General features: G+C 44.8%; 2 protein-coding genes across 5 annotated transcripts in view; one reads left to right on the top strand and one right to left on the bottom strand.

Annotated features, from left to right (window-relative positions):
* Positions 1 to 2138: 2138 nt before the first annotated feature.
* Positions 2139 to 17569, bottom strand: TXNDC9 (thioredoxin domain containing 9). 3 transcript variants are annotated; one of them, XM_085884918.1, is made up of 6 exons: positions 17432 to 17569; positions 9103 to 9269; positions 7490 to 7608; positions 7206 to 7356; positions 5289 to 5392; positions 2139 to 2438 (listed from the first exon to the last, which is right to left on the bottom strand). In XM_085884918.1, exons 2-6 carry the CDS (start codon positions 9259 to 9261, stop codon positions 2342 to 2344), a joined length of 630 nt encoding a protein of 209 aa, XP_085741044.1. In that variant the 5' UTR covers positions 9262 to 9269; positions 17432 to 17569; the 3' UTR covers positions 2139 to 2341. The 3 variants fall into 3 exon arrangements, with proteins under 3 accessions (XP_085741044.1, XP_085741043.1, XP_085741045.1); XM_085884917.1 differs by having other exon boundaries at positions 17292 to 17444; XM_085884919.1 differs by having other exon boundaries at positions 2357 to 2942; positions 17292 to 17444.
* A 385-nt stretch (positions 17570 to 17954) lies between these two features.
* IDS (iduronate 2-sulfatase) overlaps positions 17955 to 18353 on the top strand; it is a 59249-nt gene continuing 58850 nt past the window's right edge. The window contains exon 1 of one of the 2 annotated variants that reach the window (XM_085884900.1): positions 17955 to 18274. In XM_085884900.1, coding sequence (XP_085741026.1) covers positions 18160 to 18274 — 115 coding nt within the window. In that variant the 5' untranslated portion in view covers positions 17955 to 18159. Of the gene's footprint in view, positions 18285 to 18353 lie in introns of both variants that reach the window. The other variant, XM_085884901.1, reaches the window with a different exon arrangement.

The following is an 18353-nucleotide window of genomic DNA, read 5'->3' as shown; positions in this document are numbered from 1 at the left end:
TCTCCCAACTCTCAAGTGTGGTTGCGCATTGTTAAATCTGTTTCTGGAGTATGCTCCTCCTCCATCCGTTAACCCATTTCAAATGGCACCACAGCTGACTCCACTCGTGAAAAGGCCGAATGTCTAGATTCCATGTTTCCTTCCAAATATTGTGTCCCCAACCCTCCACTCTCTGTATCAAGCTGCTCTTGAACAAGGTGGATAAGTTTCTGGTAACCTTCAATTCCGATTCTGAAACTGGACTGGACAGCATCAGCTCACGTATACTAAAAATCTACTCTGCTGCTCTTGCACTTCCTCTCTCTGCCCTTTTCACCCTATCATTTGCTCAAGATCATCTACCGTCTGCTCGAAAATCAGCCAACGTCACCGCATTACATAAACAAGATGCAAAAACTGATCCTCTTTAACTACAGGCATATCAGTTCACGTCCATTCATCAACAAGGTAATGGAATCCATCATAGTTGAAATAAAATCCTTCCTTATCTCAGACCATCAGTTCGGATGGAGACTAGGTCACTCAACCATTGACATGCTGCTTCTACTCACTCAACAATGAAGCGAGGCCCTCAATGTACGACATGAGATCAGGGCCGTCTCTGGACATATCTCAAGCTTTCAATCGTCTGGCATACCACCTTACTCTCCAAACTCTCTGCCGATGGCATCCAAGGCCAACTCCACACGTGACTGACTGACTTCCTCTACCCTCATAAACGTGTGATACTCACCAGAAAACTTTAATCTCCTCTCCCTGTCAAGGCTAAAGTGCGCCAAGGCAGTGTTCTCATTCCAGTCCTCTTCCTAATCTTCATCAATGATCTCTTTAACTGCAAAATCCTCTTTATCTCTCTGCTGATGACTCCACCCTGTGCTGTGACATCCTTCAGATAGGCAGGCTGCAGCCTCTTCCCTCTCTTCAGTTGTTGATAAAAATCACAAGGTGGTGAAACACTTGGAATGTCTTTCATTTTAATTTTTTTGTGTACCTTGTCAGGGCTCGTATGAGAGCCAACACACAACGCACATCAAGGGGGGGGCATGAGACAAGATGGGCGAGAGTGGGAAGGATAAAATAGTGGGGAACAGAGACATTAGGAGATCTGTGGAAGGGAGAGGGATGGGGTGGGGAACATGGGGTATACAACATGGACATTACAGGGACTTTCAGGAAAGAAAGCATGTAATTTGGATGAGGTGGGTTTGGGGTGGATTAACGGGGGTAGAAAAGATCGATGATTTGGATGGGGGGGGGGCGATAAGAGGTGGTGGTGAATAGCTGTTTTGAAGGCCTGGAGGGAAGAATGGGATTGAACAGAGTAAGGGAGTTTATTCCAAAGGCAGTAAAAAGAGGAATGAAAGCATGAAGGTGAGCAGTGATTCGTGATTTTGGTAATTTTACCAGGAGGGGGTTGTTGGCGGACCTTGAACGCCCTGTGAAAAATATGGTGGGGACAAATCACGCACAAAGCAGGGGGGTGAGACCGGAGAGGAGACAGTAGAAGACAGAAAGACCACCGACACCGACTCACTCAAACTCTTTGGTCTCTCAATCTGCCATGATCTCTTGGTCAAACGACATTTCAGTTTACCTCCAAAGCCAGCCGCCAACTGGGTATCCTCTGTTTTGCAAAGTCCTTTCTTGGCACACCCTAACCCTTATCCATTAACGAGGCCTTCATCTGCAGATTGATGGAATACTACTCTCCCTTATATATGGGCATCCTGCCTCTCACCTTGCTCAGCTTGACGCCGTGGAAACGGAGACCTTCAAGGTCATTGGAATCTCCCACAATGAAGCTGAATCTATGGGCATATCACTCTATCGCAGACAGGTAAGTGGTCTCTGTCCTTACTGCTTCCTTTCTGGTCGAGCACCCTCTGCCTGCTCCATGTTTTGTCTCCCCCCCAAAGTTTTCAGTTTTTCCTTCCTGGGAATTTGCTTTTGTGTTGATCTTGTTCACCCCCTACTCTTTCACCCGCATCCCTTGTTTGTCCATTTTGTCCCTCGGCCCTCCTGTTGACATTCCCCCCTCTCTTTCTGCTGTTCATTTTGCTCTGATCTAATCTGTGTTCCAGCTCTTCCACGTGCCTCAAGAGTTTGTTTGTTTTTCATATACAAAGGTGAGAAAAATATTACATTTAACAGCAAATGGCCCATTTATTATCCATGCAAAATGTGTGTGAGCTTTCACATGTCATTACTTTGTAACAATGCAGGTCAGGCAAGTTTGCTATCACTCTAAAAGCATTGTAAGATGTATAAAGATGTTCAGCAAAAGACATTAAGGAATGAGAGAAACTAAAACGGTGATCAACTTGGCAAATGAGCAGCCGACTTAATCAGAATCGTCATCTGAACCACTGGGGCCAACTCTTCGCAGTCCCCTTCTGGATGGCTTTGGCTGAAATAACACATCTTCACCATAACTGCCACTGTAAACACAAGAAAAAAGGTTGGGTATGCAAAAAAATAAAAATTTTTAATGACATTTTAGTTTGAGGAGAAATGAAAGAGAAAAGCAGCAATTTAAGGTTTGCAGTAAAGGAAGGGAGAAAGGAGGCAGGGATATGATTATAAGAGTTGGTAAAGAGAGTTACAAGGTGCTGTAGTAATAACAGTTGGCATACAGTACAGAGGTGATGAAGCACAAGTGTTAACAATGGAATTTCTTCAACAGCCACAATTATTCCAACGTTCCTGTGGGGTTGGCCAGGGGAAGCTTGGCCAAAGTCGTTCACAAACCAGCTGGCCAGGCCTAACATTTGACTAAGGTTAGGACAAGAATTTGGAATTTGGCCAGGGTCCCGGCGAGAGTTCGCCCACTCTTCTTGAAGAACACCATGGGATCTTTAAAGTCCAACAACTGATGTCGGCAGATGGGACGCCAGTTTCACCTCCTCATGAGGGACAGTGCACGTCTTGATAAATCATTCTGCCTGTGAAACACGGAGATGACAGTTTATAGCTGGGTCGAGATTCTAACCCAGGTTAGTCTGCTGGCATTAGTTGGTGCACTTTAAATATCCCAGTGTTGTTTGCAAAGTGTAGACGAGTTATCTACGGCACCATGGCCAAATTCCTGCCCTAACCTAAAGAGGGCATTGCATCAGTGGCACTGCCCCACTCAGCCATTGATGCAGTCCCACAGCCTTGTGCTGCATATGAAAGAAGAACAAGGAATCTGGCAGAGGTAAGTCATACGTAATATGTGCACTGAGGGGGCAGTGATTGTAAACAATAGATCAAAATAGGCTATGGTTCAATTGTGCAAAACCTGTACTGGTGAGACCAGGTGTCAGACTTGTGGCACAAATGGACAATATCATGGGCTGTTTTCACCAGAAAACAGTGTTCCAAAGCGGAGGAGTGAGCTGTAGAGCCCTGGAAAGGACCTAATACATTTGTGAGGGATGTCCCGGAAGATGGCACTGTGCCCAGACAGCAGTTGACCAATGACGGGACCCACCCTCCACCCACCTCTCCCCCCCCCCCCCACACATTAAACGGATTCCAGGGTTGATAAATTGTGTGTCTGTGCATGCGTATGGCAGTTGAGCATTTGGTACAAAGGAAAATGCATCACTCCCTCTGCTTGGCTGCCTTCTTTGTCTCCTGGTCTCACCATCATCCCTCGCACATTTGTTCTGTGCCACACCAGTTTATAGCAGAAACCAGCTCATGCATGGCAAAAGTCCTTGCCTGATATCCCCATTGCCAGTGTGGATATGGTATTGTGCCATAGTGGGGAATAGTTTTTGTATACAAGTTTGGGTTTTCCTCCCTTCCATTACCATTTGTGTCTGCCAACCACCAAATATGTCCCTTGCTCTGTCCTTCCTCATCCCCTGTATTTCCTTTTATAACAAACTATTTTGCAAAGAAACGTCTTCCTGCCTTTTGCCTTCACTCACACGATCAGCCGCCAGCTTCGGTTTGGATTTGAGAGATCCTTGGGGCATTATAAATTCTAAATAATTTTGACATTGGCGGAGATCTTCATTAGCGACAGGATCTTGGATGGTTTTGGACGGGGGAAGACAAGCAATGGTAGTGAACATATGTTTTGAAGACCCTGGAGGGAAGAGTTGGATTGAATAGAGTGTGGGAGTTTGTTCCAGAGGTGGGGAAAAAGAGGAATGAAAGAATGAAGGTGAGAAGTGATTCTTGATTTTGGTAGTTTCACCAGAAGGGGGTTGCTGGTGGACCTTGAGCGCCTTGCAGAAATATTGGGGGGAGAGAGGGGGACAGATCGCATACAGAGCAGAGGGGGCAAGGCCGGAGAGGAGACAGTAGACAGACCACTGACCTGCCTGCAGTGAGAGAGTGAGGGACCCAAAGACTCAGCCTCATCGCAGGAGATATCACTGATCCTAAATGTCATGGTTTCCACAGCATGAAGCTGAGAAAGGTGAGAGGCAGGAGCACCAGCTCAGAGGGAGAGCAGTACTCCATCAGGCTGCGGATGAAAGCTTGGTACGTGGTCAGGAGCTCAGGTGTGCCAAGGAAAGACTGCATGAAGGAGGATGTCCAGTCACCGACTGCCTAGCTCTTCCAAGACTTTAAGAAGATCCAATGCATTATCAAAAGTCCAAGAAGTTAAAACACTCCAACAGCCTGAGTGGTGCTGATATTGTAACATAATAAATTTATTGCCGATAACAGTCAATTCATTGTTTAATCAACTTGTGGTTTTATCTATGTACTTATTTTTACAGGCTCAAAGTGAATGACAGAGCCCCCCCCCCACACCCCCTCCTCCTCCCCCAATGACATTTGTTCAGCATACGATAGAGAGGATAAAGTCATTGCCCTCAGGGAGTCTGGGTTGGCAGCTCAGGATCGGGGTAAAAGAGTTGCAGTCCATATCGAGTGGTAATGGAGGGAACAAGGAAGCAAGGGACAAAGTTGTATACCTTTGCTTTAGAACTGAAATAATCAACTCTGGTATGGCCCCAGCCATAATTTTAATTTTCATTATTTCTCCTCCTATTTCAGCACAATATTGTGTTTTCGAGTTAAATATGAAGAAGGGAGGAGATATAATGGCATGACACTGTGCATGTTTCACCCAATTTGCTTTGCAGGTAGGATGAGCAGGATTAAGCCGTCAAAATACATGAGGTTTTATTTCTTTCTGTATGTATAATTGTGTTAACACCAATCACCTCCATGTTCATCGATAACCCCCCCCCCCCTTGTGTGATGATTGAAACACAAATAAAACAACCCAAAGTTCATCAATGCCCTCTTTAGGTTAGGACAGGATTACATCCCCAACTCACGTATATGTGATTACTCCAGCTCGCCCAAGCCGCCATTCCAATGCTTCTGTAGGGAAATCGTCCACTCCACCCATGTCATCAAAACCAACCACACGATCACAAACCTGCATTCCAGTGTGAAGGAAGAAGCAAGGGACGGTGGAGGGAAGAAGGTCTGTTATGTTGGTAAAACACAAAAGACTGATCAACTCGTCACATTCGGATTTTTTTTTTTCATTTTAACTTGCATTACAGAAGAAATTTCATGTCGGCATAAATTGAAACTATAAAGTCGAATTTGACGCAAATGCGGAGATGGATAAGCCTCAGCCCACATTAAATGCCAACCCACTGTTACATTTGATCTCAATAAAAGGTCACATGTGACACACACACACACACACACACACACACACACACACACACACACACACACACACACACACACACACACACACACACACACACACACACACACACACACACACACCTTCTCACTCAAGATATGATCTGCAAAATTATTAAAAGGCAAGTGATGCCCAGTTAAGGTTATAGGGTTTCTTTTATGTGAGTTTCAAAGCAAAATATATTTGATAACAACCCATGTTTGCCGTATTAACGTGTTTTCTAAATTACAGAACCAATTTTTTTCTTCCGGTTACGTGATGAATTGCAGCACATCTCTTTGAAACGTCTATAATGCAATGTTATTATTATTATTTTTTAAATTTGTTCATTGAAATTCCCCCAAAACAAGGGTGAAAGCTACTCATGGTTTCTGGATTGTATACAGTACGTACTGTAGTCGGTAATTACAGCGATTCCAATCAGCCAATTACCGATACTGGCCAAGCACTAATTTACTGTGTGTGTTTTTTTTCATGTTTTCTACCAGAAATTGACATCTTTCACATACCTGCCCACTATAAAATGGTCCTTCAAATATGACGAGTTTGAAATAATCAGTGCATCTAATGCCAATTAATTACCAGTGCTATTGTGGAAGTAATTAATGATTATCACTTGTGTAGCATGTTTATTTGTGACGGGTGAGGTCGTAAGAAAGAAACCATTTCCTCACAATGACTTCATTGGTGGCTTATATTTAATTGTTGGCCGTTTCTTATAAATGTCAATGACAATACTGAAGAATAACCCCAAAGAAAGAAGGGCCATAAATAAATTGTATAAAAAGAGGGGACATTATGGTTTCAGGCAGGAACTAGAACGGCACTCGGTGGAGCGCATACCTCTGCCAGGCTGATTACTTTCCGTTTTCTATCCCACTGATAGGCTGGATCTGAGCCTGAACCTAAATCTAATCGGCTTGTTCTTATCACTTAACCAACTAATCCACCTGGTTTTGTCATAACCCATCCCCAACTTTTTGAGACATCATGCTCTACATCGTTTTAGCCAAATCATTCAAAAAATTCTTGGATCCGTATCTGGAGCTTCACCAAAATAGATTAAATTCGTCCTCATTACACACCCAACCTGTCCACCAAGCTTCGTCCAAAATTTTTAAAGATATCCTGCTCACAAACATACAGACAGACAGGGGTGAAAACATAACCTCCATCCACCTTCGGTGGCAGAGGTAATCAACAATATTGTTCGAAACTAGGTTAAAACCTTCTTATATTGGCCAACTGAATGATAGGGAAAGGAGTCCAATTCCCATATCTGGTTTTACCGCATGGCTCAAAGAGAGAGAAAACATGATTCGGCGAGCAAAAAAACCTGAACAATGTTCAGAATTTACAAATAATTGGGTCCAAGTTTAAACAATGGAACTCCTTGAACAAAACCAAACATTGAAAACATTGAACAAACAATGAAAAAGATTATGGAACAACATTAAAAATAATGTTATAAAAACATTCCCTTAGTCAAAATATATAGGTTTTCCTTTACGAGGCCAAAGCTTCTACCAACCTTGTTATCACGGAACAGTAAAAGTGTAGGTAAGACGTGCACAGAGAGTTTTTTGCAGAGGAAAGGTGCCTTGTCCACGTGCAGTCGTAAAAACTTTGCTTCCAAGTGCCTTGGCGCCAGCAGGCCAAGGTGCCGGTCAACTATAGTGCAGCTAATTGATGGAAACAGACACATGGTGTTTTAAACTGGATGATACAGGGCAAAATCAGAATCAATTTTAACTTTGTAACATGCCTATTATGTTGCTTCACCGAAAACTATAAAAACTGAGGAATCAAACTTACCGTTCAGTCACATCCCTGTAAAAATGACACACAACTTTGTTACTCTCTTTGCATTCAGCAAAGAAGTCACGCTCGCTGGGAAGTTCACTGTACGAGCCATGTCCCTTCCGCTGCCATTCCTTAAAAACAAACGCACTCGTCAACAGAGCAGCAACATATACAGGTGGTGGACAAAAAAGATGGAAATACCTAGGTAAATAAGGGACACTAAGCAACGGCTTCCACACAGGTGTGGCCCATGTGTTAATTAAGCAAATAGTATCCCAGCATGCTAAGGGTTATGCATAACAAGGAGAAAAATACATAGAATGTCATAGCCCCCATCGTTTGTCAAAGACATAAAATGTCACACTGGGCTGAAAGGATTGAAACCTCGATGAAAAACGGTGCCCAGCTGATGATCAGGGCAGTTGGGAAATCAGTCAATTGCTTACAAGTTAAGGTGATAACTTCAAATAAAATAGCTCTTGCAAGTACTTACCAGTTCATAATATATCTGTGTTTGTTTGTGTGTGTAGGTGTGTATGTTATGTCTGGCTACGTTCTTGGGATTACGGTGCAGTAATTGGCCTTTATTTTGATTAGTAATTTTACTGTGTGGCGTTTAAGGGCTCGTCTATATTTACAAGACTGATGTGTATGTGCAACTGACTTGAGCGGTCATGTGACATTGAAGAACATTTGTGATCTGTGACATGTGACATTTGCTAAGTTTGAACAAAATCGGTGAATGCATGTCCGAGAAATGGTTGGGGACACATTTAAGTCACAAAACGGCTGCCAGTCAGCCATCTTGCATCTGATCTCAAAAACAAATAACGTGCAAATGTAAACCTTCATTCATTAATTATCCGTGTACCAAATTTGAACAACATTGGTAAATACATGTCTGAGAAATGGCTGAGGACATGTTCAACATCAGGTTTTAAACTAAAATTACCCCCCCAGTCGGCCATCTTTGATCATCACGAAACAAAATGATGTGCATATGCATACCATCATGTGTTGTCTTTGTGCCAAGTACAAATAAAATCGGTCCATACATATCTGAGATGTGGTTGCCGACGAACTAATGCACGGGCCCGAAAATCGAGACCAAATCCTTCAGACCCAATTTCGGACTAAATCCAGCAGGGGCTAAAAATTCTGCACAGGCCTGGTTGCCTATAATTATGGCTAGCATGGCTGCAGAAGGAGACCCCCAAATGCCCCCACCGAAAGAGCACGTGTAGTCACCCAATGGTTTGATGAGCATGCCTAATGCTATCCATATGTCATGGCCTTCTCAGTCACCAGATTTTAACCCAATCGAGCATTTATGGGATATTCTGCAATGATGCCTGAGACAGCATTTTCCATCTCCATTAAACATGTGAGTTAATTGGCTTTCTTGTGGAAGAATGGTTCCGCATCCCTCCTGCAGAATTCCAGATGCTGGTGGAACCTATGCCATGGCACATACAGGCCGTACTGGCCGCATGTGGTGACCCAACACCCCATCAAGTGACTTTACATTGGCATTTCCATTTTTTTTGTCCACTACCTGCAGATGATTCAGGGGAGTGAACAAAGCAGTATAAACAAGCTGCAACATTTTACACTAAGTTTCCAACCTGCTTCTGGGACTGTGCGCGACGTAAGGCTTCCAGGCGTTGTTCACGCAACTTCTCGAGGTTATCTTCACCTACGTTCTCAAGGCAGGCCAGTTCCTGATCCAGTTTCTGTTCGATCTTCTGCGTGACTGCCAACACGGTGTGTTCTAAGCTCTCCATGCCAGTATCTGTGATACAAAGATGTACAAAGACATTTAGATGCAGATTATTTCACCGTCACAGCTGTGCTTTAGCCACACTCCTTAAACTCAATCTATCAGTTTACTTTATTCTGTGATATAAACTCGTTTTTTTTATTTTTTAACCATTAACTTATCATCTGTATTCTTTTAACATCTAGAAGCAGGGAATTTGGCAAGGATACTACGAGGGTGTGTTGAAATGTAATTCCTCCTATTCTTTTTCTCCTGCACAGGTAAAAATATTTGAATGAAACAGACAGATACGAACATCAATCTTTATTCTGTCATGGTGCATATTTATTTCTAAACATAATCACTTCTGCGGTCCACACATTTCTGCAAACGTTTAAGTAGTTTTTTTATGCTCACACAATAGAACTTTGTGTCCTGCTGACTTAACCAACACTTCACAACAGCCTTGACATCATCGTCTGAAGAAAAATGGTCTCCACTAAGGAGTTCCTTAAGTTTGAGGAAGAGATGAAAATCTGATGCCCGGTGTTGGCTTAATGGTGAGGGTGGTGGGCTTGGGATCCAAGGATCCTGAGTTCAGGTCCCACTCAGCTGTTGAATTAATACCAGGTGGGGTTGACTCTGCCTGTCATCCTTTCGAGGTCGACAAAAATGAGTGCCAGCATGTTGGTATACTGTGTCGGAGTGGCGACCCGTCAAGAATTATGTCCAATAGCCAAGGAGACTGCTCAGGCAGCACCAACGCTCTGCCCAGAGTATGGCCCCAATTGGATGTATGGATGAAAATCTGACGGAGCCAAGTCAACATTCGTTGATCCTTTCGGCGGTACTCCAGTGACCGTCACTTACTCTCAGGATTCTAATGGTGCACACAACTCTCATCTCCAGTCATCTGGCATTCAATCAGCCATCCCAACTCTCATCTCCAGTACTGAAGCATGAAGTGCTGCACTCTGCCATCTTGACTAACACAGCACTGAGACATCTAGTGTCAGGATCATGAAACTTCATACTCAGTGGCATGAATAAATAATGTGTGGACTGCGCTTTGTTTCATTGGAATATCTTTACTTGTTTTGGAGAAAAAGAATAGGAGGCATTACTTTTCAGTACATGCTCAGAGTACATAATGGCCCACTTTTTTGGGAGATTCTGTCGGATATTTTACGTCAACACCTCAAATAAAAACTGGGATGGCAGGCTTTAGTTTATTTCCCCCATCCGAAGAATGGCACGCTCCGATATGGTGCCCAAAGCCCATCCTGCATCAGGCGACTTTTTTCGACCACAAATTCTCAAGGTTGGCGGACCACTTTAGCTCGTATCCACATTATCTCAGGCTCGTAGAATTGTGTGCACTCCAATGTCCTCCGATTTTTAAAAGTCGAGTAAAAATGTTCACCAAAATATCGCCAATTTCTTTTTTTTCTTGGAGCCAATCGGGCATTTCTCCTCAAAATTGATCGAATTAAAACTTTCTCAATTATTAATTTATTATATGGCAAGCAGAATACCTGTTTTAATGGTATCTTCTGTAATCCAACATGATTTGAAATGGTACCAATAGACTAGATGATGTGGCATAGAAGTGCCCCAACCCCTCTCCTGTAGAGGGGTGCACCGCCTCCCCCCCCCAAATAAAATTATTGCCATATCCCCAGGTCTGACGGAATGACACAGAGAAGTTTTTCAATACTTTGCAAACATAGAAACTCAGATTAACCCCCTTTTATAAGTACAGATATCTCGTGATCTCTTCCCAGGCATTGAAGTACATCGATGAAAAGCTAAACTGTAATTGTTTGACAATACCCCCATTATCCCAGCAATGTATTGCATGTTCTTCCCTGTGCTTCTCCTCCTCTCTATATGACAATTGTTTTTGTCAAATAGAAATATCAGCACAAGATGGTTTATAATTTTGTTGTTGTTGTTGCACAAATATGCTCTCCCTCATGCACAGATTTATCCCCTCTCGTCTTCAGTTATCCTACCCTTCCTCCCGTCCTTGGTTTACTGAAGCTTGTGGTGAGGCAGTTGTCCTGAAACAACTTGCCTTTGCCTCATGGAAAGCAAACCCAACTGAGAGCAACCTCAGTTCCTTCCATAAGGCTCGGAACAAGTGTGTATCTACCCTCAGGAGAGCCAGAAAACAACATCTTTCTCATCTCAAGTCTGAACTCTCAAACCTCTCTCCCAACTCAAAATCCTGGTGGCGTCTAATCAAATCTGTTTCTGGTGTATGTTCCCCCTCCATCCCCTCCCTTACCTCAAATGGCCGCACTGCTGATACCGCATGTGAAAAAGCTGAATGCCTAAACTCGGTGTTTGCAGCGAAATCTTGTGTCCAAAACCCATCACTTTCTCTCCCCACCTTACCCAGTCGCACCCAACTGTCCATGGACTCTGTATCCTTTTCTCCTGACAAGGTGGAGAGCTTGCTTTCAAACCTCAAGTCAGATTCTGCAACCGGTCCAGACGGCATCAGCCCACGTGTCCTCAAAGCCTGCTCTTCGGCTCTTGCTCACCCTCTCTCTGTTCTATTCACCCTCTCATTTGCCCAAGGCCATCTGCCATCTGCTTGGAAATCAGCAAACATCACTGCCCTGCACAAAAAAGGTGCAAAAACAGATCCCTATAACTACAGACCAATCAGCCTTCTCCCAATCATCAGCAAGGTCATGGGAATCCATCATCGCTTGAGACATCAAATCCTTCCTCTTCTCCAATGGCTTGATTTCTGACCATCAATTTGGTTTCAGACCAGGTCACTCTACCCTGGATATGCTGCTTCTGCTCTCCCAACAATGGATGGAGGTCCTCAATGCCAGACAGGAAATCCGAGCCGTATCCCTGGACATATCACGTGCTTTTGACACGGTCTGGCACCCTGCCCTGTTCACCAAACTCTCTTCCTATGGTATCCAAGGCAATCTCCACTCATGGCTCGCAGACTTCCTCTCCTGTCGCAGTCAATGTGTGGCCCTAAATGGAGTTCTTTCATCCCTTCTTCCTGTCCAGGCTGGAGTTCCTCAAGGTAGCGTTCTGAGCCCTGTTCTTTTTCTGGTTTTCATCAATGATCTCTCCGACTCTTGGAAAATTCTCTATATCTGTTTGCTGATGGTTCCACCCTCTGCCGTACCATCGGTCATCCCTCAGACCGGCAAGCAGCAGCTTCTTCGCTCACTGCAGATCTGGATAAAATCACAAACTGGTCCAACACATGGAACATGTCTTTCAATCTGGACAAATCTCACACTCTCACTATGTCTCTCCGAAAGGACCGTTTAGAAAACCCCTCCATCCACTTTCTCAACAATCCTCTGGAAGAAGTCCTTTCTATCAAGCTTCTGGGTAACACTATCTGCCATGATCTTTCCTGGGAAGGCCACATCTCCAAGCTGGCCTCCAAATCCAGTCGCCGACTGGGAATCCTCTGTCGTGCAAAGTCCTTCCTCGGCCCACCTGAGCTCCTGACCACAAACAAAGCTTTCGTCCGCAGCCTGATGGAGTACTACTCTTCCCTCTGGACTGTTGCTCCTGCCTCCCACCTTTCTCGGCTTCACACTGTGGAAACCACGGCATTTCGGATCATTGGTATCTCCCACGATGAGGCTGAGTCTTTGGGCCTCTCACTCTCTTTGCAGGCAGGTCGGTGGTCTTTCTGTCTTGTACCGTCTCTTCTCCGGCCTCCGCCCCTCTGTCTGAAATATACCCCCCCCCCCCCATATATTTCCGCAGGGCACTCAAGGTCCGCCAGCAACCCCCTTTTGGTAAAACTACTAAAATCAAGAATCAATGCTCACCTTCACTCTTTCAATGCTCAAATTCCTTTTTCCCCTCCTTTGAAACAAACTCCCACACTCTTTCCAATCCCACTCTTCCCTCCAAGTCTTCAAAACAGCTGTTCATCACCATCTCTTATCTTCCCCCATCCAAAACCATGATCTTTTCTACCCCTGCTAATCCACCCCAAACCTACCTGCTTCAAATTCCCTGCTTTCCTTCCTGAAAGTCCCTGTCGTGAAAGGACCTGAAAGTCCCTGTAGTATCCATCTTGTTTACCATGTACCCCGCCCAATCCCCCTCCCTCCCACAGATCTCCTCATGTCTCTGTTCCTCAGTGTTTTTTACTTCCCTCTCCCACCCCTCTTGTCTCCTGCTCCCCTTGTTGTAGTTCTGTGTGTTAGCTCTCATTCGAGCATTGACAGTGTATACAAACAACAAACAAACAAACAAGCAGTCATAGACTGTTACGAAATCGTCAACTTGACCTCTGACCTTGTCTAATAAAAGCTGTCTCGAGAGAAGGTAGCGACGCAAACCAGAAGTTTCTACGATGATTCTGTACCAAACTATCACAAATCGAATATTTGACCTCACCGTGACCTTGACCTTTGACCGATTTTGACCAAAATCTAATCAGCGCGAGCCATCACCCTCCTGAATCACGTGGTGTAATTTGACATTGGTAGCTTCTTCCGTTCTCGAGTTATCGTGCCTACAAACAAACAAACAAACAAACAAACAAACAAACAAACACACAAACACACAAACACACAAACACACAAACAGATGACGGAAGTCATCAATATACTTACGAAATCTTTAGATTTCCTCTGAAATAGACGGAAATCTTTAGATTTCGTAAGTAACAAAACAAGCAGTCATAGACTGGTACTTACGAAATCGTCAACTTGACCTCTGACCTTGTCTAATAAAAGCTGTCTCGAGAGAAGGTAGCGACGCAAACCAGAAGTTTCTTCGATGATTCTGTACCAAACCATCAAAAATCGAATATTTGACCTCATCGTGACCTTGACCTTTGACCGATTTTGACCAAAATCTAATCAGCACGAGCCATCACCCTCCTGAATCACGTGGTGTAATTTGACATTGGAAGCTTCTTCCGTTCTCGAGTTATCGTGCCTACAAACAAACAAACAAACACACACACAAACAGATGACGGAAGTCATCAATATACTTACGAAATCTTTAGAATCTCCCAGAGGATTCTGATAACAGAAATCTTTAGATTTCGTAAATAAAAAACGCACGCACTCTCTGCCCTGGTCGTCGCATTGCACTCTTTAGTTCTTTTTTTTTGTATACGTTCTCAAGGCTCTAATGAGAGCTAACACACAAAACACAGCAAGGGGAGCATGAGACAAGAGGGGGGGGGGTGGGAAGGACAAAAAAGTGGGGAACAGAGACATTCGGAGATCTGTGGAAGGGAGAGGGATGGGGCGGGGACACAGGGTCTGGAAGATTGACATTACAGGGATGTTCAGGAAGGAAAGCAGGGAATTTGAAGCAGGTGGGTTTGGGGTGGATTAACGGGGATAGAAAGGATCGAGGTTTTGGATGGGGGGTCGATAAGAGGTGGTGGTGAGCAGCTGTTTTGAAGGACTGGAGGGAAGAATGGGATTGAACATGGTGAGGGAGTTTCTTCCAAAGGTGGGGAAAAAGAGGAAAGAAAGAGTGAAGTTGAGCAGCGATTCGTGACTTTGGTAGTTTTACCAGAAGGGGGTTGTTGGAGGACCTTGAGCGCCCTGCAGAAATATGGTGTGGACAAATTGCAGATAGAGCGGGGGGGGGAGGCCGGAGAGGAGACGGTAGAAGACAGAAAGACCACCGACCTGCCTGTGGTGAGAGACCCAAAGTCTCAGCCTCATCGCGGGAAATGCCAATGATCTGAAATGCCTTGGTTTCCACAGCGTGATGCCGAGAAAGGTGGGAGTGCCAGTTCAGAGCAAGAGCAACCCCTTTCTGGTAAAACTACTGAAATCAAGAATCAATGCTCACCTTCACTCTTTTATTCGTCTTTTTCCCCACCTTTGAAGATACCAATGTTCCATCCGGCTGCAGATGAAAGCTTTGTATGTGGTCAGGAGCTCAGGTGGGCCAAGGAAGGACTTTGTGCGATGGAGGATTCCCAGTCGGCGACTGGCTTTGGAGAGCAGGTTGGAAATGTGGCTTTCCCGAGAAGGATCACAGCAGATAGTGAGACCCAGAAGCTTGAAAGAAAGGACTTCTTCCAGAGGATTGTTGAGAAAGTGGATGGGGGGGGGGGGTCCAAACAGTCATTTCGAAGAGACATAGTGAGAGTGTGAGAGTTGTCTGGATTGAAAGACATGTTCCACATGTTGGACCAGTTTGTGATTTTACCCAGATCTGCAGTGAGCGAAGAAACTGCTGCTTGCCGGTCTGAGGGATGGCAGATGGTACGGCAGAGCGTGGAGTCATCAGCAAAGAGATAAAGTGCCGTCTCGACCGGTTGCAGAATCTGAGTGAAGGTTTGACAGCAAGTTCTCCACCTTGTCAGGAGAAAAGGACAAAGAGTCCAGGGACTGTTGGGTGTGACTCGGTAAGGTGGGTACAAAAAAGTGATGGGTTTTGGACACAAGATTTAGATGCAAACACCGAGTTTAGGCATTCAGCCTTTTCACGTGCGGTATCAGCAGGGCGGCCATTGGAGGTAAGGGAGGGGATGGAGGGGGAACATACACCAGAAACATATTTGATTAGATGCCACCAGGATTTGGAGGAGGGAGAGAGGTGTGAAAGTTCAGATTTGAGCTGAGAAAGTTGTTGTTTTCTGGCTCTCTTGAGGGTAGATACACACTTGTTCCGAGCTTTATGGAAGGACCTGAGATTGCCCTCAGTTGGGTTTGCTTTCCATGAGGCAAAGGCAAGTTGTTTCAGGACAACTGCCTCGCCACAACCTTCAGTGAACCAAGGGCGGGAGGAAAGGGTTGGACAACTGAAAATGAGAGGGGATAAATCTGTGCATGAGGGAGAGCAAGTTTCTTTGAAAGAATTCCCAGGAAGAGTTGATGTTGGAGAAAGTAGTGATGGGAGACCAGTCTAGAAGTTTGATGGCTGCTTGGAGACCCTGCCAGTCGGTTTGAGTGAAATGTCAGACTCGACGGCGGTGAGGTGGTTCTCTGATAACAGCCAGAGAGATGTCCACTTTGACAAGGACGTGGTCAGAAGAACCGATTGGAGCGGAGGAAGATCGGCAGATATTTTCAGGGAAATTTGTGAAAATCAGATTCAGAAGAGATAGAGTACCGTTGGTTGAGATCCGGGTCGGGAAGTTGACTAATTGAGTCACAGAAAGCTTTTGCTGAGGTGCCATGACAGGTGAGAGAGGTACTCACACCTCACCAACTGGCTTGATAACAATTGAAGTCGCCACATATAAGGAAGAGAGAGTTTGGATGAGAAAATAGTTGGTTCATGTTTCCTGATAGTGAGGTGTAGATGGAGTCATCACTGTTCGGTGGACGGTACAGTACACATATAAACATGAGGTGGGAGTGGAGGGGAAGCCGAAGCCAGAGGTATTCCTGGGGGTGTGGGGGAGTGAGAGCAGTGCAGGGAGAGTGAGGAATAGAGTCTGTGATGAAGAGAGCAACACCTCCACCAGGGCGAGGCTCAGGTCTGTCATACCGGAGGAGGGAGTAACCGGGGAGAGATAGTTGGGAGTGGAAAGTTTTTGTTAGGCAGATTATGTCTGGTTTGTCAGTGGCAACCTGAATGGAAAGATCTCTAATGTTTGAGCGATGGCCCTGGATATTTGAGGTCCACACTGTTAATGAAGAGGTAGGGGAGGAGGCTTTGGTGGAGGGGGGGGAGGGAGGAGGCTTTGGTGGAGGGCGGGGAGGGGAGGGAGGAGGAGGGGAGGGTAGGAGGAGGAGGGGGTAATGAGGGTTGTTCAAAGAGTGTGGGGGATTGCAGAATGGCTTGGGGAGGGGCCGGATGAGGAGGAGAAAAGGCTCTGTGGTGCTGAGGGAGAGTGAGGAGCACGAGAGGGGAAGAAGGCAGTTGAGGATTTGAGGAGGTGGAGGTGAGAGGGAAGGGGAAGGAGGTAGCTTTGTCGATGAGAGAGTGCAATAACACACAAATTTGTGAAGAGCGTCACACTCATTCATGGATTACGCTGCCTATGAATTATTATTAGGAGGGCAGTTTATAGCGGGGTCGGGATTCGAACCTCGACCGGACAGCTTGGAGGAGAGTGAGCGTACCTCAAAACCATCCGATGAGCCCTTCACCTCCACACGACGCGTTTATATTACATACCCTGACGTGTTCTATCACCGTCATCTTATTATATTCAGCATTAAAAACGGAAAACCAAAGGGAATGACATCATCAAACATCCTACCCTCGCGTGATCAACCTCCCGATTGGCGCCAAGAGGTTCCGGTGCACTTTTACCGAGGGACCAATAAACAATGTTCATCGCATTTCTCTTTCCGTTCATTTACATTTAACTTCATGTACGTACAATACACAACGATAAGCTCAATGTTCAAATGTTAACTATTTTAATTAAAAAAAAATAATTGTGTAACACCCCGATTGAGGGAAATTATACACCGCCCAAGACATTATAAACACCATTATCACACCAGCAAACATTTTATATATATATACAGGCTCCAAATGTTATTGTGAAAGATAAAATAACAGAAGAATACAGGTGTTTTAAAGGTAGAAATATTTGCTGAAATAATTATTGACCTTGGTTTCGTTCCTTCCTCCTTCCTTCCTCATTTCTACCTCATTCCTTCCTCATTCCTTCCTTATTCCTTCCTTATTCCTTCCTTATTCCTTCCTTATTCCTTCCTGCTTGCGTTCCGGTTCCGAGCTGCTTCATCAGGATTAACATCACGGCACTGCGATCCGTCCTTGTGCTCGCTTTATTAAACCATTATTATTGTGAAACGAAGCAAAACATTTACCTGGAAATTCAAAATTCACCCCAAAATGATGTGCATATAATTACAATGTAACACCACGTGACGAGTCGGATAGCGGAAGGAAAGGCTTTTGTTGTTTTTTCTGCTCCATTACCAATGGTAATCTCCCAAACAAGGGACTAGCGATTTGATGGGAGGAATGGAACACGTCAGAGCAGGCTCCGTGCTTTTGCTACGTTTATTCTTCTTCTTCTTCTTCTTGCTTGGGTCCATCATTGCCAAAGACGTCATCACTCCCGCGACAGGTATCGTGAGGTATCGTGAGGTATCGTGAGGTATCGTGAGGTATCGTGAGGTATCGTGAGGTATCGTGATTTATCGTGA

The sequence above is a fragment of the Eptatretus burgeri genome, chromosome 6, assembly GCF_056783735.1.
Source record: "Eptatretus burgeri isolate ZD-2024b chromosome 6, Ebu_testis_v1, whole genome shotgun sequence".
In the NCBI taxonomy this organism is placed as follows: Eukaryota; Metazoa; Chordata; class Myxini; order Myxiniformes; family Myxinidae; genus Eptatretus; species Eptatretus burgeri.
Note: the sequence above shows the minus strand (reverse complement) of the source record. Positions and strands in the feature narration are given on the sequence as shown.

Excerpts from the sequence above, each read along its gene's own strand:
- TXNDC9 (XM_085884918.1), bottom strand. The coding sequence starts at position 9,261 with ATGGAGAGCTTAGAACACACCGTGTTGGCAGTCACGCAGAAGATCGAA. Across the intron at positions 7,609-9,102 it reads GCGCACAGTCCCAGAAGCAG|GAATGGCAGCGGAAGGGACA; the intron begins GTTGGAAACTTA and ends TTTGTTTTTAAG. Across the intron at positions 2,439-5,288 it reads GCTGGAGTAATCACATATAC|TGGCAGTTATGGTGAAGATG; the intron begins GTGAGTTGGGGA and ends TTGTGTTTACAG.